The sequence below is a fragment of the Pristis pectinata genome, chromosome 6 (assembly GCF_009764475.1).
Source record: "Pristis pectinata isolate sPriPec2 chromosome 6, sPriPec2.1.pri, whole genome shotgun sequence".
Lineage (NCBI taxonomy): Eukaryota > Metazoa > Chordata > Chondrichthyes > Rhinopristiformes > Pristidae > Pristis > Pristis pectinata.
Genome location: NC_067410.1, coordinates 21538274 through 21559451, shown reverse-complemented (window position 1 = coordinate 21559451; position 21178 = coordinate 21538274). Strand labels below are relative to the sequence as shown.

The window sequence follows — 21178 nt, the reverse complement described above, 5'->3', positions numbered from 1 at the left end:
CTGAAAAGAAGGAAGTAGTGCTGACTCTGGTTTTAGGGAATTGAGTAGGATGAGTGAAGCACTTTACAGTGGGAGAACATTTGGAAAATGGTCACTTTCATTCAGTTTTGAATAACATACTGAAGGAGGACTATTTTCAGTTAAGTTGAAAAGTGTTCTGGCCCTGATGGATTGAAATTGAAGGCAATCTGGTAAATCAGTAAAAGTAAAATGGGAGCTTTTCTATGTTCAACCAGGCACATTTATATCCAAAACAATTGGCCCCTGAATGACTAAAGATATAGAAATTAAAATGAAACACTAAATGGAAACTTGTGATAAATCATGAAGGGCGGCACAACATGGTGGGCTGAAGGGCCTGTATTGTGCTGTATTGTTCTATGGTTTTATGAGTTTATGATTCAGTACAGAACCAAATTAAAGTACGAATAGTACAGAAGGAAACTAAGAGATAAGAGGGGCAAAGAATATGTGTGAAAATAGTTTAGTTGGCAATGTAAAAAGAGAACCCAAAAGTGTTTTTATAAATATAGAAGTATTAAACAGATTTTTAGAGGAAGAGTAAAGCTAATTAAAGACCACATGGAAGCCCTCGTGTAGATATAGGACATGGCTAGCATCCAAGTATTTTGCAAATCTTTTTACCTTAAAAACATAAGATGCCATCAGTGTTACTGTGGAGGAGGAAGTGGTAGAGAAATCCAAGAGGATGTGATCATTTTGTTGGGCAGCTGAGGACGACTTGTGTTCTCCCAGTTCTATCCAGTGTTTCTGATGACTTTGCAGTTTGAGGGCCAGGTCAATGGGGATGACAGACTGGGTTAGGTGGAGGTTGGTCCAGCAGAGATCAGTATGTGTCATGGCGCAAGTAATGAAGATGTCTTGCATTTTCTCTCTTGCATGATGATGTAATCTAACAGGTGTTGGTTACATGGTTCTAGATGATGGTAATAAACTAAAGGAAAATGGATCAGATGGAATACATTCTAAAGGGAAGTAGAAGGAGAAGATTTTGAGTCTCTGGCCAAAATTCTCCAATCCTCTGGAGGACTAAAAATTTTATCCCACTCAAAAATGGGATAATCAAATGTTTAGCATGGGGAAACTTTCAGAAATACAAATACAGAAAGAAATTCGCACTTGGAAGAATATGGGTTAATGTAGTAAAGGTAGCACTAATTTGTTAAAGCCAAATTGTGTTTGACTAACTTGATTGAGGGTAGTTCAGTTAGTGTGTGTATGGACTTTTGAAAGAGCTTGATGATTTACTACATAATAGACTTATTAACAAAATTAAAACCTAATGGATGAAAAGACCAATGCCTGCATAGATAGAAAATTGAATAAATGAAAACAAACGGTAGTAGTGGACAGAGAATTTACAGACTGAAGTGTCCTGTGAGGCTAGATTAGTGACTAATTGATTTAAATTAATCACTAATTTCAAGATGAATCTTTACAGCTGCTGGTGAAAAGAAATGTTTGACCCATAAATCTGGGCTGAATTGAAACCCTAACCTTCGTTATTTTATCATCTGAAATAGCAATGGAACAATTGTCTTCAATCAGTCCAATGACTTGTTATGGTCTAGAAATTCTTCTCGATTTGCTAAGCAGCTTTAAATAAATTTCAATCCATAGTTTTCCTAAAGCAGGCATTATGTTAATAAGGATGATTAAGCAGTGTTACCCAGTTGATGTACATCAATCATATATAAGTAATGTTAAATGATAATTCACAGTAGGAAGATAGGTATGTACATTTTATATTTAAATATTTTAAAAATAATAATTAAGAATTATTGAATGAATTGCTGTTGAATTGAAAGTACCATTTGTGACTTTATGAATTTATTTCTGAACTTAAGAGTTCAATCTCAAAATGTCACCATGTCTTTGATCTCCAGAAAGACATGGCAAGAAGTTATTTGAAAACCAGCATCCTGAAAGCATAAATTATTCATGCACTCTTCTGGTGATTGCACAGATTGTGTTTACACAGTTTGACAAATGTTTTGACAAGTCAAACCCCTTCACATTTAAGGCTGAATTCTTTTCAATTGAATACATTTTGGAACAGTTCCATGGTGAACCTGAAAGTCATTATTTTTTAACCCTTTAATTGGATTATAGATGATTGGATGAAATTCTGGATCTCTCAGTGGGTGAGCATTTGGGAGACAGTGACCTCTGCTCCCTAACCTTTAGCATTGTCATGGACAACGATAGGACCAAAGAGGACAGGGAAGTATTTAATTGGGGAAGGGCAAATTATGAGGCTATAAGGCTAGAACTTGCGAGTGTGAATTGGGATGACCTTTTTGAATGGAAATGTACTAAAGAGATGTGGTCGTTGTTCAGGAATCTTTTGCAGGATGTTAGGGATAAATTTGTCCCTGTGAGGCAGAGAAAGAATGGCAGGGTGAAGGAACCATGAGTGACAAGAGAGGTGGAACATCTAGTTAGGAGGAAGAAGGCAGCATACGTAAGGTTAAGGCAGCAAGGATCAGATAGGTCTCTTGAGGAATACAGGGTAGCAAGGAAGGAACTTAAGAAGGGGCTGAGGAGAGCAAGAAGGGGACATGAAAAGGCCTTGGCGAGTAGGGTTAAGGAAAACCCCAAGGCATTTTTCACTTATGTGAAGAGCAGAAGGGTGACAGGAGTAAAGGTAGGACTGATTAAGGATAAAGTTGGGAAGATGTGCCTGGAAGCTGTGGAAGTGGGTGAAGCTCTCAATGAATACTTCTCTTCACTATTCACCAAGGAGAGGAGCCTTGATGATGCTGAGGACAGTGTTGGTAAGGGTAATGTTATAGAGCATGTTGATATCAAGAGAGGATGCGTTGGAGCTGTTGGAAAATATTAGGACAGATAAGTCCCCGAGGCCTGATGGAATATTCCCTAGGCGGCTTCGTGAGGCGAGGGAAGAGATTGCTGAACCTTTGGCTAGGATCTTTGAGTCCTCGTTGTCCACAGGAATGGTACCGGAGGATTGGAGGGTGGCAAATGTTGTCCCCTTATTCAAAAAAGGTAGTAGGGGTAGTCTAGGGAATTATAGACCAGTGAGCCTTGCGTCTGTGGTGGGCAAACTGTTGGAAAGGATTCTTAGTGATAGGATCTATGGGCATTTAAAGAATCATGGCCTGATCAGTGATAGCCAGCAAGGCTTTGTGAAGGGCAGATCATGTCTCACAAGCCTTATAGTGTTCTTCGAGGAGGTGACCAGGCAGATTGATGAGGGTAGTGCAGTAGATGTGGTCTACATGAATTTTATTAAGGCATTTGACAAGGTTCCACATAGTAGGCTTCTTCAGAAGATCAGAGGGCATGGGATCCAGGGAAGCTTGGTCATGTGGATTCAGAATTGGCTTGCCTGTAGAAAGCAGAGGGTTGTGGTGGAGGGAGTGCATTCAGATTGGAGGGCTGTGACTAGCGGTGTCCCACAAGGATCGGTTCTGGGACCTCTGCTTTTCATGATATTTATTAATGACTTGGATGAAGGGGTAGAAGGGTGGGTTGGCAAGTTTGCAGACGACACAAAGGTTGGTGCTGTTGTGGATAGTGTAGAGGATTGTCGAAGATTGCAGAGGGACATTGATAGGATGCAGAGCTGGGCTGAGAAGTGGCAGATGGAGTTCAATCTGGAGAAGTGTGAGGTGGTACACTTTGGAAGGACAAACTCCAAGGCAGAGTACAAAATTAATGGCAGGATTCTGGGTAGTGTGGAGGAGCAGAGGGATCTGAGGGTCCATATCCACAGATCCCTGAAAGTTGCCTCACAGGTGGATAGGGTAGTTAAGAAAGCTTATGGGATGTTAGCATTCATAAGTCGTGGGATCGAGTTTAAGAGCTGCGAGGTAATGATGCAGCTCTATAAAACTCTGGTTAGACCACACTTAGAGTACTGTGTCCAGTTCTGGTTGCCTCATTATAGGAAGGATGTGGAAGCATTGGAAAGGGTGCAGAGAAGACTTACCAGGATGCTGCCTGGTTTAGAGAGTGTGCATTATAAGGAGAGACTAAGGGAGCTAGGGCTTTACTCTTTGGAGAGAAGGAGGATGAGAGGAGACGTGATAGAGGTGTACGAAATATTAAGAAGAATAGATAGAGTAGACAGCTAGCACCTCTTTCCTAGGGTACCAAAGGGTGTGGCTTTAAAGTAATGGGTGGGAAGTTCAAGGGAGATATCAGAGGAAGGTTTTTTACCCAGAGAGTGGTTGGGGCATGGAATGCGCTGCCTGGAGCGGTGGTGGAGGCAGGTACATTGGTCAAATTCAAGAGATTACTAGATAAGCATATGGAGGAATTTGAAATAGAGGGATATGTGGGAGGAAGAGGTTAGATAGTCTTTGGCGAGTTTTAAAGGTCGGCATAACATTGTGGGCTGAAGGGCCTGTATTGTGCTGTACTGTTCTATGTTCTATATTTTGAAGTTATGTTCAAAGCTTAACTTTTGCTCTTTAGGGAAGTTTTCTAACTTCTAAAAGTTTTAAACCCATTTTGCCTTTATCAAAACTGATTAGTCCATTTGTAATATTGGCCCAGTTTTCCTCTCTCCATTAGCACATGCTGAACATGTCCTACAGCTCTGCATTTCACAACTTTCACATTCCAGTGTTTGTGTTCTAACTGCCCTCATTTCATTGCTTTCATGTTTCTTTGTTCATATTGTAATTGATTTATTATTGTCACATATACCAAGATACAGTGAAAAGCTTTGTTTGCATGCAATTCAGACAGATCATTGCATATGTAAGTACACCGAGGTAGTACAAAAGGGAAAAAAATGTAATGCAGAATGGTGTGTTACAGTTACAGACAAAGTGCAGTGCAGGTAGACAAATAAAGTATAATGTCCATGATGAGGTAGATTGAGAGATCAAGAGTTTATCTTCATCGTAATAGAGGTCCATTCAAGAGTCCTATAACAGTGGGATGGAAGCTGTCCTTGAGCCTGATGATACATGTTCTCAAACTTTCTGCCTGAAGGGAGGGGGGGAAAGAGATAAGGACCAGTGGGGAGGGGTCCTTGATTATGTTTGTTGCTTTCCTGAGGCAGTGGGAAGTGTAGTCGGAGTCATTGGAGGGGAGGCTGGTTTTTGTGATGGACTGGGCTACGCTCAAACTCTTCAATTTGTTGCTGTCTTGGGCAAAGCAGTTGTCATACCAAGCTGTGGTACATCTGGATTGGATCCTTTCGATGGTCTGTCTGTAAAAATTGGCGAGGATCATCGGGGACATGCTGAATTTCCTTAGCCTTATCAGGAAGTAGAGGTGTTGGTGTGCTTTCCTGGCCAATGTCTGGATAAATTGTTGGTGATATTTACACCTGGGAACTTGAAGCTCTCAACTATCTCCAGCTCAGCACTATTGATACAGACAGGGGCATGTGCTCCACCCCACTTCCTGAAGTCAATGACCAGCTCCTTTGTTTTGCTGACATTAAGGGAGAGGTTGTTGTCTTGACACCACGTCACTAGGCTCTCTATATCCTTCCATCTTGTCATTGTTTGAGATCTGGCCGACTATGATATTGTCTCCTGCAAACTTGTAAATAGAGTTGGAGCAGAATCTGGTCACACAGTCATGAGTGTATAGGGAATAAAGTAAGGGGCTGAGGATGTGGCCTTGTGGGGCACCAGTGTTGAGGATAATCGTGTCAGAGGTGTTGGTTCCTATTCAAGGATCCACTTGTAGAGGGGTTACCAAGTCCTAGGTCGATGAGTTTGTTTGGAATTATTGTATTGAAGGTGAAGCTTATAGTCAATAAATAGGAGTCTGACATGGGTGTCTTTGTAATTTAGCTGTTCCAGAGATGAAAGTAGGGCCAGGGAGATGGTGTCTGCCATCACCTGTTTTGACAATAGGCAGAATGCAGTGAGTCGAGGTTGTCTTGAGAGGATGGAGTTGATGTGTGCCATGACTAGCCTCTCGAAGCACCTCATGAGGATGGATGTCAGAGCCACTGGATGGTGGTCATTAAGGCACCTTATTTTTCTTTGGTTTTCATAAAGCAAGTGGAAACCTTTAGACTGGAATAAGGAGAGGTTAAAGATGTCTGCAAATACACCCTCCAGCTGATCCATGCAGGTTCTCAGGGATTCCATCTGGGCCAGTTGCTTTCCACTGGTTCACTCAGGCAGGCTGATCTGATGTTTGGGATGGTGACCGGGGGTACAGGTGCATTGAAGGCTGTTGAGGTGAGTGGTGTCATTTCATTGACCTTCTATTTGAAATGTGCATAGAATGCATTGAGTTCATTGGGAAGGGATGTGTTGTTGCCAGTGATAATGCCCAACTTTTTTTTTGTAGCCCATTATAGCATGCAAGCCTTGCCATGACTGACGACTTGTCTCATACTCTGGTTTGGTCTGGTATTGTCTCTTGGTGTCCCTCATAGCTTTATGAAGGTCATATTGAGATTTCACCTGACTTGAAAACCTGAGGTGTGGACTTCAGTAGGGAGTGGATTTCTTGGTTCATGGTTTCTGGTTGAGGAACACTCGGATTGACTTCTTTGGTATGTAGTCCTCTACACACCTGCTGATGATGGCCGTGATGGCAGTGGCATTTAGATTAGTCGCTGAGTCCTTGAACACGGACCAATCCACCAACTCAAAGCAGTTGCATAGGAGCTTGTATATTTCCTTAGACTAGCACTGTATGACTTTCTGTACTGGGTCCCAACGTTTCAATTTATGTTTTTAAGTAGGAAGAAAGAATACAGTCTGGCAGTCTGATTTTCCAAAATGTGGGTGGGGGATGGTTGTGTAGCGGTGGTCAAGGGTGTTTGGGCCCCTGGTGGGACAGGAGACTTGCTTGACAGTATTTTGGTAGCACATTCTTGAAGTTGGCCTTGTTGAAGTCCCCGCACATGATGAACAAGACCTCAGGATACACTGGTTGAAGGCTATTGATCACAGAATATAGTTCATCAAGTGCAAGCCTCACATCCGCCTGGGGTAGGATGTAGACTGCTGTTAGGATAGCAAAAGTGAATTCCCATGGCAGTTAGTATGGGCAGCACTTGACCTACACTCTTCTCATTCTCTTTCTCTAACTACCCTCATTAACCCATTGACTGGATGACCCTGTTTACAGTTTAATCCCATGGTAATTCTGACTTTACCTTATCAGAGATATCCCCTTTGTATAATCCATTCATCTCCCACCTTTTCTGCCATTTAATACCAACTTGTTTTCTCTATTTTTCCCAGTTCTGACAAGAGGTCTTTGACTGGAAATGTTAACTGTTTCTCTTTCCATGGATGCTGACAGACCCGCTGAGTGTTTCCAGTATTTTCTGTTTCCATTTCTCATTTCCATCATCTGCAGTGTTTTTTTTAAAAATTTTTTTCCTAACTTCCAGTTGTGTAATTAATGCTCCAGTGCATTCTCAGGAGTGAGAGAACCAGTGGAATCGGAGCTTAAGATGGTTCATTGCAGCATTCGTGATGCATTATTGATTGCATTGCTGTGTGAGTAACTTGCATAAGCCATCGTCCTCCCCACTGTGTGTGCTGGGATGCCAGGAACCTGATTGAGGGTTTACCCCTCTGCTGGTATTCTGGCAGCAATGAAACAGTTAAAATGATGTCATTACTGCCCTTCTCCTTGTGGAATGAGCTACTGAGCAATGTCAGAAATTGCTGTGAGGGCTGGGGTGAATGGTGCAGCTGCTCAGCAGTGAGATGTGGGGCTCAGGGTGTACTCTGGTTGGTGCAGATTAGCAATACCTGCTCCCTGTGTTGAAAACTGCCCGGATTTTACTGTCTTTCTCATCACTTCATGTTGGATACAATGGAAACCACTGCCTTTCTCTCCCTTTGGCAGCACTGCTTTGCCCAGCCTGGAGACTTCTCAATGTTAATGCATTCAACAGTCAGCTCAGTGGCATAGAAACACTTTTGTGCTTATGACATGCCTCGTTGTTTACTGACAGCATTATAACCTGCTTATGTCGAGTACTCATAATAATATTTCTAATTTTTTTATAGGCCACAATCTTGTTTAATTCATGCATAACTAATTCTATTTTTAATTTCAGTAACATTGTATTTATCTTGTAATATCAAAATATATAGCCAAAATCTAATCAATTTATAAAGTTAAAAAGTTAGTAACGTAGAAGTGCATTAGGTAGGAGGGGCAATACTGTCAACATAAATGTTTCAAAATCTTCTATGAAGTCAGTTTTCATCACTTATACAATTAGTAATTAACTTTGCACGGTATCTCCGTGCAAGTCCAAGAAACGCAAGTGTTCCAGACCTATTATTACCAGTTCAGCAATTGCTTATGGAATCATTGCTGAGGTAATAAACTGGTCAATCAGGTCATACATATCTCTGTAAGAGAACCTTCCTGAATTTCATTTTTACCTGATCTTGTCCACCAATTCATGCCCAGAAAATTGAAGGTGAAGATTACCCCTGCAGTTCCTCATGTTTATGTTAGTCGATGTTCTTCAACTGGAGATGTCTTCTATGATTATGTTTCTCTGTCCTCAGTGTGTATTCTTCTAAGCTTTTCCATTTTAACTAAGTTATTTATTCTACTAGTAAATACATTAATCTTTGACTGAACAGCCAGGTGTAAAGCATTCCATCCTCTAATATCTACTGTTTGAAGAAAGATTTGTTTAACTTTCCCTCTCAAGTTGGCCTCTATTGGCTAAAATTTAGGAACCATCTCAAGCTAACTTATGAAAATTTTAATCAGATTATTCTTTACAGAGCAAAAAATTCAAATTCTTAACTACAATTATAGTTGTTTGTTTGTAGATCTTTATCCTCTTGCCTTTTTATAAAAAGGTGTCATTAACTCTAATATTCCAGCTGTGGCCTTGTATTAACTCTTAGTAGCAGAGGTATGAGCTAAAGTTAGAATTTTAAATATTTTTTCAAATATCAACATTGACATGTCGACGCCTTTTTATATAAGAATAAATTGATTTTATTCTCATATGTACAAAGGTGATCCCTCTACCTATCTATTTATTTAAGGTAGTTCACAAAAGACATGGCTCTGCCAATATACATGGAACATACAAGCAAACCCTGTGTTACAGGGAAGATGCATTCCTTGAAAATAGTCCATATTGTGATTTTCTTTAACATGAAGCTGGGCTATCTGCACATGCGTCAAGAAATGCAAGTTGAAAAAGAAATTGTGTTTATTTAATTGGTCGTTAGATTATCATTGTCACATATACCGAGATGCAGAGAAAAGCTTTTGTTTGCGTGCCATCCAGATAGATCATTCAAGGTAGTACAAAAGAAAAAAAAATCAGAATGTAGTGCTACAATTACAGAGAAGATGCAATGCAGGTAGACAAATAAAGTGCAAGGGCCACAGTGAGGTAGATTGAGAGATGAAGAATTCATCTTTAGTGTATAAGAGGTCCGTTCAAGAGTCTTATATCAGTGGGATAGAAGCTGTCTTTGAGCCTGGTGGTATGAATTCTCAAGCTTTTGTATCTTCTGCCTGATGGGGGAGAAGAGAGAATGTCTGGGGTGGGAGGAGTCCTTGATTATGTTGGCTCCTTTCCCTAGACAGCGGGAAGTATAAACAGTCAAGGGGAGGCTGGTTTGTGTGATGGACTGGGCTGCATTCACAACTCTCTGCAGTTTATTTACTTTTCACATAAATTTCTTAAGAGCAAATTTTTATTCCCAATCCCAGATTTTTTGGTAGTGATTTCTGAATTTTGTATGGGCAAATTTCCGTTACCCAAACTGCTGTTATGCAGGGGTCGATTGTACATGGAACTGCAAGCCAATATAAGATCAGTTGCCAGAAGAGTTGTCAGGCTTGCACTCTGATATACTATAACTGGTATGCTCTCATTTACATATGTGCATTAATTTATTTATTGAAGGCTTGAAATTTGCAAAACCTGATAAAGATTATTGCTACATTTAATATATTCATTTTGTTTTAGCATGAATTAAATGTCAGAGAAGGAGCTTGGGAAAGGATTTGTACAGAGAAGAATCCTTATGTGTTGTGCAGTCTTATGTGGTCCTGGCTTGAACAGCTGAAAGAACCTGTTATAAGTAGGGCAGATGTGGAAGCCCTAGCGCATAAGTATATGGATCCCAATAAAGCTTTTTACTCACTAGAAAAGGTAATCTAACATTTTTTTTGCATGGGTGTCTGTGGATTATCATAATAAATTAAAATTTTACTTGCCTTTCTATTACACTCGTTAACGCACCGGGTGGATTTTGCAATCAGTGGAAAAGTGGGGTTGCTCATCATTGACCTTGAAGGATATTGGCCAATGATCCCTGGTGTGCATTTCAAATTTTCCAGTGTCATTTTCTGTAAAGCAACTATTCTGGGTTTTCTTGGAGTGCAGCAACAGTGATGTTGTCAAACTGGTTGAGCAACTGATCACAGTAAAGAATTCTAACAAAGCAATCAAAGAAATTTTGGTGGAATGATAAGCCACATAGAAGATTGGAATATATTTTGCAATTAAAATAAAAATTGAAGTATATATATAGGCTTTAAAAACACAATTACACTAATAATTATGGCTTAGTAAACTCACTTGCATATCAGCCAACAATGTATAAATATTCAGGGGTTTTTTTTGAGTGAGAATTTTAAACTACCATATATTCTTGCCAGTTCACTGACTAGCCACTGTAATTTTGGACTATTATTTTGATAGTTATGACTAGGAAATGTTGAATCACAAATCTTTTGAAGTTTTGGTGATGAGGTGAGTGAGTGTGTATTTGTATTTGATACATAAATTAAGACACTTATTGAAACCTATAGGATATAACTTTCTATATCGTAGCTGGTGTCAGGTAATTATTTTATCCATTGTGTGATGTATTTAAAATGTGATTCATTTGCATGAAATGTAGAATAATGCAACAAAATAGTATAATTATGCATGATCATGCAATATGTTTAAAAGCACAATAATCTTCACTTACGTAGTATTTTATTACTTTAACCAGAATCAATATCAGGCACTGCTTTGCATTCTTGATTGTATGGCACAATTGCGTGACTTGCCATTTGATGTAGAAGATGCTATACTTACTCGGGCAATTAGAGCTTTTACAAAGGCAAGTACTGCATCTTAGAAACAAAGGAGAAAAATATTTTGTGTGATTGAATTTACAGAAATATTGTATTTAGTTTCAGTGTTTAATCCCAGCTATCCTTTTAATTATTTGCATAGAAAATAAGAGCTTGTATTTGTGTAGTAACTTTTTATTTCTCACTGTCCCAAAATATTGCAGATCTGATAAATTATTTCTGAAGTTAGTTATTTATGGAGGCCAGTGAGGAAGTAATTCATACACAGCAAGGTCCCTCAAATAGTAATGAGATAAATGAACATTTGATGCTTTTTTGGTTTTTTTATATGGTGGTTGAGGAATAATTTGGCCATGTTATGTACAGTTAGCAATGTGTTGTATAATGTTGTTTAACATTACAAAGTAACTAATATTTTTCAGTACAAGCTTTTGAATGGAGGGATTTGTCACTGGTAACTAGGTTTCTTCCACCCTTGTATGACTTTGGTGATACTCTACTCTGTGACTATGTGATATATTATACCACCTATGCAAAGCAATATACCAGATTCCCTAGCCAAGGAGAGCTGGGGTTTGCATAAGGTGGTGACTGCATGGGGAGAATAGCTTATTGATCCCAATTGACTGAGCTTATCCACCAACAAATGGTGAAAAGTCTCACCAGGATGGGAAAGAGCAGGCTGTAGGTGATGTTTTTACATCGTGCCAACTGTAGAGCTAAAACAATCTACAGATGATGACCTCGAATGGACATGCAATCTGTAAGAATAATCGTAGAGCTAAATTTTTTTTAAGTTTTCAAGTTTTCCATTTGAGACGTGAAGAACTCTTCCAAAAAGAATAAAGTGGAGGTGATATTAAATGTTTCTGGAATATCTATAGAATTCAAAAACAATCACAAACTGAGAAGTTTCAACAGCTCTCCATGTTACTAAATTGTATCTCTTTGGATATGTACAGATTTCTCTTTTAAGTCACTTTTTATTACTGGGTCATCACAGTCATGTGTATTACCAATAAATGGGTAATTACTTCCTCTATATAGACACAGTGCAATATTAACACTGGTGTCATCTGAAATCAACCATTTTCTGGGAAGGCAAAATATCTGAAGAGATAGTTGTTCAGTATGGATACAAGCCCTTTGGCCCAACTCGTCCATGCTGACTTTGTTGCCAAGCAAGCTAGTCCCATCTGCCCACGTTTGGCCCATAGCCCTCTAAACCTCTCCTCTCCATGTACTTATCTAGATGGCTTTTAAATGTTGCTAATGTGCCCGCTTCAACCACTATTTCTGGCAGTTCATTCCAAATATGCACCACCCTTTGCATGAAGAAGCTGCCCCTAATGTTCCTTTTAAATCTCTTGCCTCTGATCTTAAACCTATGCCCTCTTGTTTTTAGCAGCCGTCCCTGGCAAAAAGACTATGTGCTTTCACCTTGTCTATGCCCCTCATGATCTTATATACCTCTATCAGGTCACCCTTTGATCTCATACGTTCCAGGGAATAAAGTCCTAGTCTACGCAACCTCTCTTTGTAACTTAGGCCCCCGTGTCCAGGTAACATACTGGTAAATCTTTTCTGCACTCTTTCTAGTTTAATAATATCTTTACTATAACAGGGTGACCAAAACTGTACACAATACTCCAAGAGTGGCCTCACCAATGTCTTGTATAACTGCAACATAATTTCCCAACTCCTATATTCAATGCCCTGACTGATGAAGGCCAGCATGCCAAATGCTGCCTTCACCACCTTATCTACCTGCGATGCCGCTTTCAATGAACTATGCACTTGCATTCCTAGGCCCCTCTGTTCCATAATACTCCTCAGGGCCCTACCATTCACTGTATGTCTTACTCTGGTTCGATCTCCCGAAATGTAATAGCTCACATTTATCTGGATTGAAAGCTATTTGCTAATCCTCAGCCCACATACCTAGCTGATTAAGATCCCCCTGTAATTTTTCATAACCTTCTACACTATCTACAACACCACCTATTACCATCCGCAAACTTACAAACCAGGCCTTGTACATTCACATCCAAATTGTTTATATAAATTACAAAGAACAAAGGTCCCAGCACCAACCCCTGTGGCACACCACTAGACACAGGCCCTCAGTGCGAGAAACAACCCTCGACCATCACCCTCTGCTTCCTACCACTGAGCCAATTTTGAATTCAATCCGCTATCTCCACTGGATCCCATGCGATCTAACCTTCTAGACTAGCCTGGCATGATGGACCTTGTCAAAACCCTTGCTAAAGTTCATATAGACAACTCCACTGCCCTACCCTCATCTACTCTCTTAGTTACCTCCTAAAAGAACTCCAAGAGATTTGTCAGACATGACTTCCCATGCATAAAGCCATGCTAACAGTCCTGAATCAGACCCTGTCTCTCCAAATGTTGATATATCCTGTCCCTCAGAATCCCCACCACTGATGTCAGATCCACTGGCCTTTAGTTTCCTGATGTGTTTTTGCTACCCTTTTTCAACAATGGTACCGCATTAGCCACTCTTCAGTCCTCTGGAACCTCACCTGAGACAAGGGATGAAGCAACAATCTCTGTAAGGGCCTCTGTAATTTCTTCTCTAGCTTCCCACAAGGTCTGAGAATGCACAAGGTCGCTTTAAGGCCTTCAATACCTCCTCTCTGTTAATTTGTATGTGGTCCAAGACAACACCACTCATTTCCCCCATTTCCTTAGCTTCCATTGCTTTCTCCACGGTAAAAACTGAAGAGAAATATTCATTAAAAAATCCTTCCCATTTCCTTTGGTTCCACACACAGATGGCCATGCTGATCTTTAAGGGACCTATTCTCTCCCTAGCCAGCCTTTTACTCTTAACATGCCTATAGAATTTCTTGGGATTTTGCCCTGCCTTGCCTGCCAAATCCTTCTCGTATCCTTTATTTTTCCCTCCTGACTTCTCTCTTAAGTGCACTCCTACATTTCTTGAAATTATCAAGAGATTCACCAGTTTCCAATTGCTTATGCGCAGTGTCTGCTTCCCTCTTTCTTAACCAGAGCCTCAATATCCCTTGTCAGCCAGGGTTCCCTGAACCTGCCAGCCTTGCACTTCACCCTAACAGGAACATGGAGGTCTTGAACTCTTGACATCACACTTTAAAGGCCTCCCACTTGGCAGATGCTGCTTTCCCTGCAAACAACCTCACCCAATCAATCTCTGCAAGATCCTGCCTAATGGCTCCAAAATTTGCTGTGCCCCAGTTCAGGACCTTAACCTGTGAACTGGTCGTATCCTTCTCTGTAACTATTTAAAAACTAATAGAATTATGGCCACTGGACCCAAAGTACTCGTTGGCAGTCACTTTGTCCTACCTTATTCCCAGTGATATACCCTCTGCAGTAGTTCCCTCTATATATTGATCAAGAAAGCTTTTTTGGACACATTTCACAAATTCCACTCCATCCAAGCCTTTTACACTGTGGTTGGCCCAGTCAACATTAGAGAAGTTAAAATCTCCCACTAATACTACCCTATTATGTTTACAACTAGCTGCAATGTCTCTACATAGCTGCTCCTCCAATTCTCGCTGACTATTGGGAGGTTTATAATACAATCCCATCACAGTGACCATCACCTTCTTATTTCTAAATTCTACCCATATGGCCTAATTGGATGATCATCCACAAATATTTCTCTAAGAACCATTGTTATGTCCTCTTTCATCAAGAATGCAACTCCCATCCTCTTACCTGCACCTCTATCATGCCTATAGCATCTGTATCCTGGAATATTGAGTTGCCAGTCCTGCCCTTCCTGCCCTTCCTAGATTCTAGAACAGAACATAGAACGCCTTGAGGATTCTACTCTACTACTTGAAATGTTAAGTTTTTCAAATGTTAAGTTAAAAGTAGGTGGATTTAGTGTCATTAGTCTAAAGATTTTGTTGTAATTGTGGAGGTGGTTATTGAGTATTTTTTACTCCTGTAGGTTAATATACTGAATCCACTTCTGTTGAAGTTCCCCTTTGCCTTCTCCTCCTCGCAACCACCTGGTCAGCAAATCTTACAGAAGAATTAATCAAAAGATTCAAACAAAGGCAATCACCAACGTTTGGTGATTCATTGCTTTATGCCTGTGCAAACAGTATCATTTGATTCTCTACACCTGACTTTCAATGGATGTGACCTGGCATTCAATACCCTTAGCATTCTAAATGATTATTTGACATTCAAGCACATGAATTATATATTGATGCCTCTGTTTGATGGTGTATCAGCAGCCAGAACAACTATTTTAATGCAAAAAGTGACAGGGCTCAACAATCATTCTTTTCATAGTTGAGGATCTTCTGCAGTATTGCTCAGTCAATGTATTTTTTTTAAAATTTGGTTATCATATTCCTTTTGCTGCCAACCTCTATATCTCCATGTGTAAGGGGGAAGTAGTGGTGAATACCTAAGTGGTTGAAATTAGAGAATCACTGAGTTCTTGGGGTATGGACTAGGAAAAGGTTACAGACCTGTCTCAAAGTAAGGCCATGAGGATTTGAACCCTGGGACGAGAATTTTAAATTGGATCAGGCTTTGGAGGAGGATTGAAAGACAAAAACAAACTGTAGATGCTGGAAATATGAAATAAAAATGAAATGCTAGCGATATCACTTCTGATGAAAGGTCATTGATCTTAAACATTGACACTATTTCTCTGAACGCAGATACTACCTGCTATTTATTTCCAGCATTTTATGATTTTATAGGAGGAGGATGCTGTGGCTGACCACACCAAAGCATTTTTGTCAGTGAACTCGGCAGGATCAGTTGTGTCTCCCTTGCTAGCGCTCTTGTCAGTCAAATGTGGGTTCAAGTCTTACACAAAAGAATTAAAGTTAATCCTTTGCTACAATACAGAGGGAATGTCTTTGGATGAGATATTGAATCAAGGCACCACCTGCTGTTCCAGAACATATTTGAAAGGAAAGGGGAATTCTCCCTAGTAACCTGCCCGATAGTTATCCCTCAATCTAGTTCCTTAAACAGATTATTTGGTCATTATCAAGTTGCTTTTTGAAGGAGCTTGCTGTGGACAAATTGGCTATCAAATTTCCTACATTGGATGTAAAATGGTTTGGGACAACTGAGGTTGTAAAAGGTTACATAGATGTATGTCTTTTACATCTTTGCTCCACTCACTTTTCCCTGGCTCCCTTGCATCTCTTTTCTCCTTATCTTCTGTTTCTCTAAAACTTTAAAACCACAGAGCTTGGGAAACATAATGGCCCTTATTCTGATGTAATATCAATAGCAGTGCAGTCGGTGTTTGACCTCCTTACGTTGTGAAACTGATGGTAACTTTGGGATTTCCCCGCATGCGTAATTTAACATGGAAATCTTAAAGTAGTTATAACCAATTCAGTGATCCTGTTCTTAGTAGCAGCTGTGAAAAGTGTTTAAATGTAACATTAAATGTGAAGTTGTAATCATTAAACATGATTAATTAATTGTATCTTGAAATCTTTTGAATTACAAGTCCAAATGGTTTATTTTAACCAGTTGGTCAGTTTACTTTAAAAAGGAGATTAACAATTTAATGTGGCTTTGAGAAGTGCAACAATCTAAGAACTAATTTTAAAGTGAATTGATTTTTGTTTGGAAAAATCTTTGAGAGAGGATACAGTCCATACCTCTAAAATGGAGAAGATTTAATTAAGATTTGGGTAATCCTTACTTTTTATAGACTTCTGCTAATACCATTTAGGGTATTATAATATTGAGTGACTTGCATTGCGAGATGATAGTTCATTATACTTCACAATAGCAATCAGGATTAAAAAGAGAGTAGATTAATAGAAGACATGACCATGCTTTTAAAGCACTAATAAAAATAATACAGATTTGTGGGTAATTAAAACTATGAGAACAAAAACTAAAGGATGTGTAGAATTAATAGTCCATAATCAGAACATAGTGTTGGAAAGCTTTTCTTCTATGCCATGGAATACTGCATATGTGGAATAATTCGATGACTTGGAGGATAAACTGGATTTGTGGCTGCTTAGGACCATATTGGGCTAATGTATATGTATAAAGTTGTGATAAAGTGGGAGTTGGAATACACTGTGTTCAAACCAAATTAAAGAAGGAATTGAAAATGAAAAGCCACTGTATAACATATTCCAGGGTGTAATTTTGTAAACTTTTAAAGAGCAGAACAAAGCCGTGGGAACTTTTCCTTGGAAGATGAAATAACTTGGATGCTATTTGCCATTAAGTAGATCATACATAATGACCTACCTTTCCTCTTTCAATGTTTTTGACGTATTCTGAGGTCACTAGTCTATATAGAATAGATGCTTGGGTGTCAAAAAGTGTTAGGTATAGATTTTTACCAATAACATGTTTTTTTACATAGTACTCAGTTGCTTTTTTTTTAAGTGTGTGTTTGATGAATTTTGTTCGTTAACCTTGTATGTGAAACTGAAATTATGATGCAATTGGCTGGGCTATTTTTTTTACAAATTAAATAGGATTACTTTCTTTAGTAAAATGGAGTAATTTGAAATGAGTGTTTTTTGTATAGAGACTTAATTATAACTGAAAGTTTCTTATAAATAACTCGGGCTTGAACCAATAAATAAATGAGCCACTCAAGTCAAGAAGGTTCATGATTCTAATCTAGATTTACCGAATAGTTTATTGGATATACAACGTGTTTGATAGTGAATATCTGACCAAGGTTCAAGCTCCTGCCTGCTAGAGAGGAACTGCTGCTGGAGTTATGCATATGTTAAGTCATGACAATTCGTTAGGACAATTGTGTCCTGTGGCCAAGTTACCTGCTGATGTTCGTTGTCAAAGCATTCACTTAATTAACAGCCCTTAGGGCAACTGATGTACATGGGACTGTATTTCAATAACCAAACAATGGGATAAGAAGAAAACTAAAAGGAAAGTGATTTATAAGAAAAGCAAGTTTTGATTTTTCCATATGGCAATTGCTCATTGTTATAGTATTTAAGTCTAATGTCATTGTGACTATCTGCTCCAGGAGTGATATGAACCTCTGCATTAGTTTTTCTAATTTATTATTTGGCTAACATTGGGTGTTCTGTCGTATTTTTCCCCAGGTCAGTTTTGATGCTGATGACAGTCCTAAGGTTTACAATACGCTCAAGACAATATTAAAGCCAATCTTACAAGAAAAACAAGCCAAACTTTCAGATTGTGAAATTTCTAATAATTGTGTATAAAATATAGGTTTGCAGATTCCTTGAGTAAGAATTTAGGAGCATTCAGTTTTTCTGTTCCTGTTATTATCATTCCCCAGAACATAAAAGACTAAAGTGAGTATTGGAGCAGCTCTATATTGTAGAATAGGGGACTATAATTAGGCAATATGATTTAGATCAGAGTAAATTAGTAAGTATCACACACTTGATTGTTGTCATATTATAATTTTAGAAAAATTATAGTTTGGTTTTAAAAACCAAGGTTTATAAATGAAAAAAAATAACTTGATCTTGAACTTGAACGTTAACTAGCCACCAAATTATAATGAGGTATATTTGTTTAAAGAAACGGCCATGATTTTAAGTGCCATGTATAAATGTGGCAAGATGTTTTCATTTTAAGTTATTTAATGTTTACACTAATATTGTCTGAAATATACCATGCTTTATGTGCAAAATATTTTTGTCTACATCAATTTTGTTTTATTTGTTTAATGCTATAATTCAGTGTTAAATAAGTGATTATATTTGGAAATGTATGAAGAGAAAATTTTTGATGGTTTAGACTGGTTTTCAGAATTTTTAATAAGTGCATCCCAAGCAACACTGATTTGTTCTAATAATTAGATTCATAGTTTATTTAAAATATCACCAAAACATGTAATTAAGATATTAATAAATGGGCTTAAAATGTCCTGTGCTTCACGCATCATGTTGCACTGAATTATTTTTACTGGTGGGATGAATTAAATTGAATTCTTCTTGAAGCATTTTGAGCATCGCTGAAGTTAGTGTGAAGACTTGAACATAACACCATCTATATTCGTTCACAAGTAAGTATAGTGGATATGTGATTTATATTAATTTTAGCCTGATCTCAAGAAGTACTAGTTTGCAGACTGTGTAAGAATTGTGTGAAAACATTACAATTTAGCAATTTTACATAATATAAATGTTAATTAAATAGAAAATAGACAAAATATTTATCGTTTGAAGTCTTTTAATGAATTGGACTGAATCTTGCTGGTAAATGTTGGCAGTTATATGGTGGGCTTGGGTACATGCAAATCCAAACACAGAAATCCCAAACTTGAAGATTTCCATGGCAGACTATAAATTTGCTGAAATTGTCTCGCACATAATATTGAGGAATCTACTCATAATGCTTAGAAATCTTTAAGTGCTTTAGAGTCATACAGAGATACAGTGTGAAGACAGGCCCTTTGGCCCACTGTCACTGCCCATTGACAAATGCCAAAATTGGGTTGCAACTTTGATATTTGTCAAAGCTGTTCTCAGCAGTTTATGGGTAGGACTTGTTCTGACCCTCCCATGTGACTTCATTAGGTCACCTGAGACCCTGGTACAATGCAGCAACTAGCTAATCAGGTCCAGAACCCTCCTGATCAATAAGTTTGGCCTTATGGATCCAAACCAAGTTAACTGTGCAGTAATAGAGAAACCAAATGGTAAGTGTGGGTAGCAAGCAAGACTTATCAAAATCTAGGCCATTTTGTGGGTGCTAATCATAATCTGAATATAGTTTGATAAATAATAGATATTTTGTACCATTGACAGCATTGCTACTTTCACGCAGGTTAATGATTACTGATGTAAAAAAAATGATTGCAGATTTTGCAGAAGTTGGATCACAAAGATATGCAATTTATTTAACTTGTGGAGTAGCCCTGAAAATTTTTTGAGGAAATCTCAAGTAGGATGGATAAGGGAGAGGCTGTGGATGTTGCGTATTTGGATTTTCAAAAGGCCTTCAACAAGGTGCCGCACAAGAGGCTGCTTAACAAGATGAGAGCCCATGGAATTACAGGAAGGATATTAGGATGGGTGGAGCATTGGCTGATAGGCAGAAAGCAAAGGATGGGAATAAAGGGATCCTGTTCTGGTTGGCTGCCGGTTACCAGTGGTGTTCCGCAAGGGTCGGTGTTGGGGCCGCTTCTTTTTACACTGCATAACGATGATTTGGATTGTGGAATAAATGGTTTTGTGGCTAAGTTTGCAGATGGCACCAAGATAGGTGGAGGAGTAGGGAGTATTGAAGAAACAGGAAGGTTGCAGAGAGACTTAGCTTAGGAGCGTGGGCAAAGAAATGGCAGATGAGATTCAATGTTGAGAAATGTGCAGTTGTACACTTTGGAAGAAGAAATAAATGGGCAGATTATTATCTAGATGGGGAGAAAATTCAAAGTACTGAAGTGCAAAGGGACTTGTGGGTCCTCGTGCAGGATACCCTAAAGGTTAGCCACCAGGTTGGATCGGCGGTAAGAAAAGCGAATGCTATGTTGACATTCATTTCGAGAGGTATAATGTATAAAAATAAGTATGTGTTGATGAGGCTCTATGGGGCACTGGTGAGACCTCATTTGGAATGCTGTGTGCAGTTCTGGGCCCCTTAGGAAGGATGTACTGATGTTGGAGAGGGTTCAGAGAAGATTTATGAGGATGATTCCCAGAATGAAAGGGCTTACATACAATGGGCGATTGTCGGCTCGTGGACTGCACTCATAGAAACATTTCGAATGTTGAAGGGACTGGACAGAGTAGATGTGGCTAAGTTGTTTCCCTTGGTGGGTGAGTCCAGGACAAGAGGGCACAGTCTTAGAATTAGAGGGTACCCATTTAGAATGGAAGTGAGAAGAAAGTTCTTTAGCCAGAGGGTCGTGGATTTATGGAATTTGTTGCCACATACAGCTTTGGAGGCCCGATCATTGGGGGTGTTTAAGGAGATTGATAGCTATCTAATTAGTCAAGATATCAAGAGATATGGGGAAAAGGCCGGAAATTGGGGCTAGATGGGAATAGTTTAGCTCATGATGAGGTAGCGGAGCAGACTCAATGGGCCGAATGGTCTACTTCTGCTCCTTTGTCTTGTGATCTTGTGAAAATGT

The 21178-nt window shown here is 39.0% G+C and overlaps 1 protein-coding gene across 2 annotated transcripts in view; it reads left to right on the top strand.

The window, feature by feature from the left end:
* ptpdc1a (protein tyrosine phosphatase domain containing 1a) overlaps positions 1-18980 on the top strand; it is a 112035-nt gene extending 93055 nt beyond the window's left edge. Inside the window, exons 9-11 of one of the 2 annotated variants that reach the window (XM_052018156.1) lie at positions 9944-10129; positions 10980-11090; positions 18171-18980. In XM_052018156.1, the coding sequence (XP_051874116.1) occupies positions 9944-10129; positions 10980-11090; positions 18171-18293 (420 nt within the window). In that variant the 3' untranslated portion in view covers positions 18294-18980. The remainder of the gene's footprint in view (positions 1-9943; positions 10130-10979; positions 11091-18170) is intronic. The other variant, XM_052018157.1, reaches the window with a different exon arrangement.
* Positions 18981-21178: the final 2198 nt, after the last annotated feature.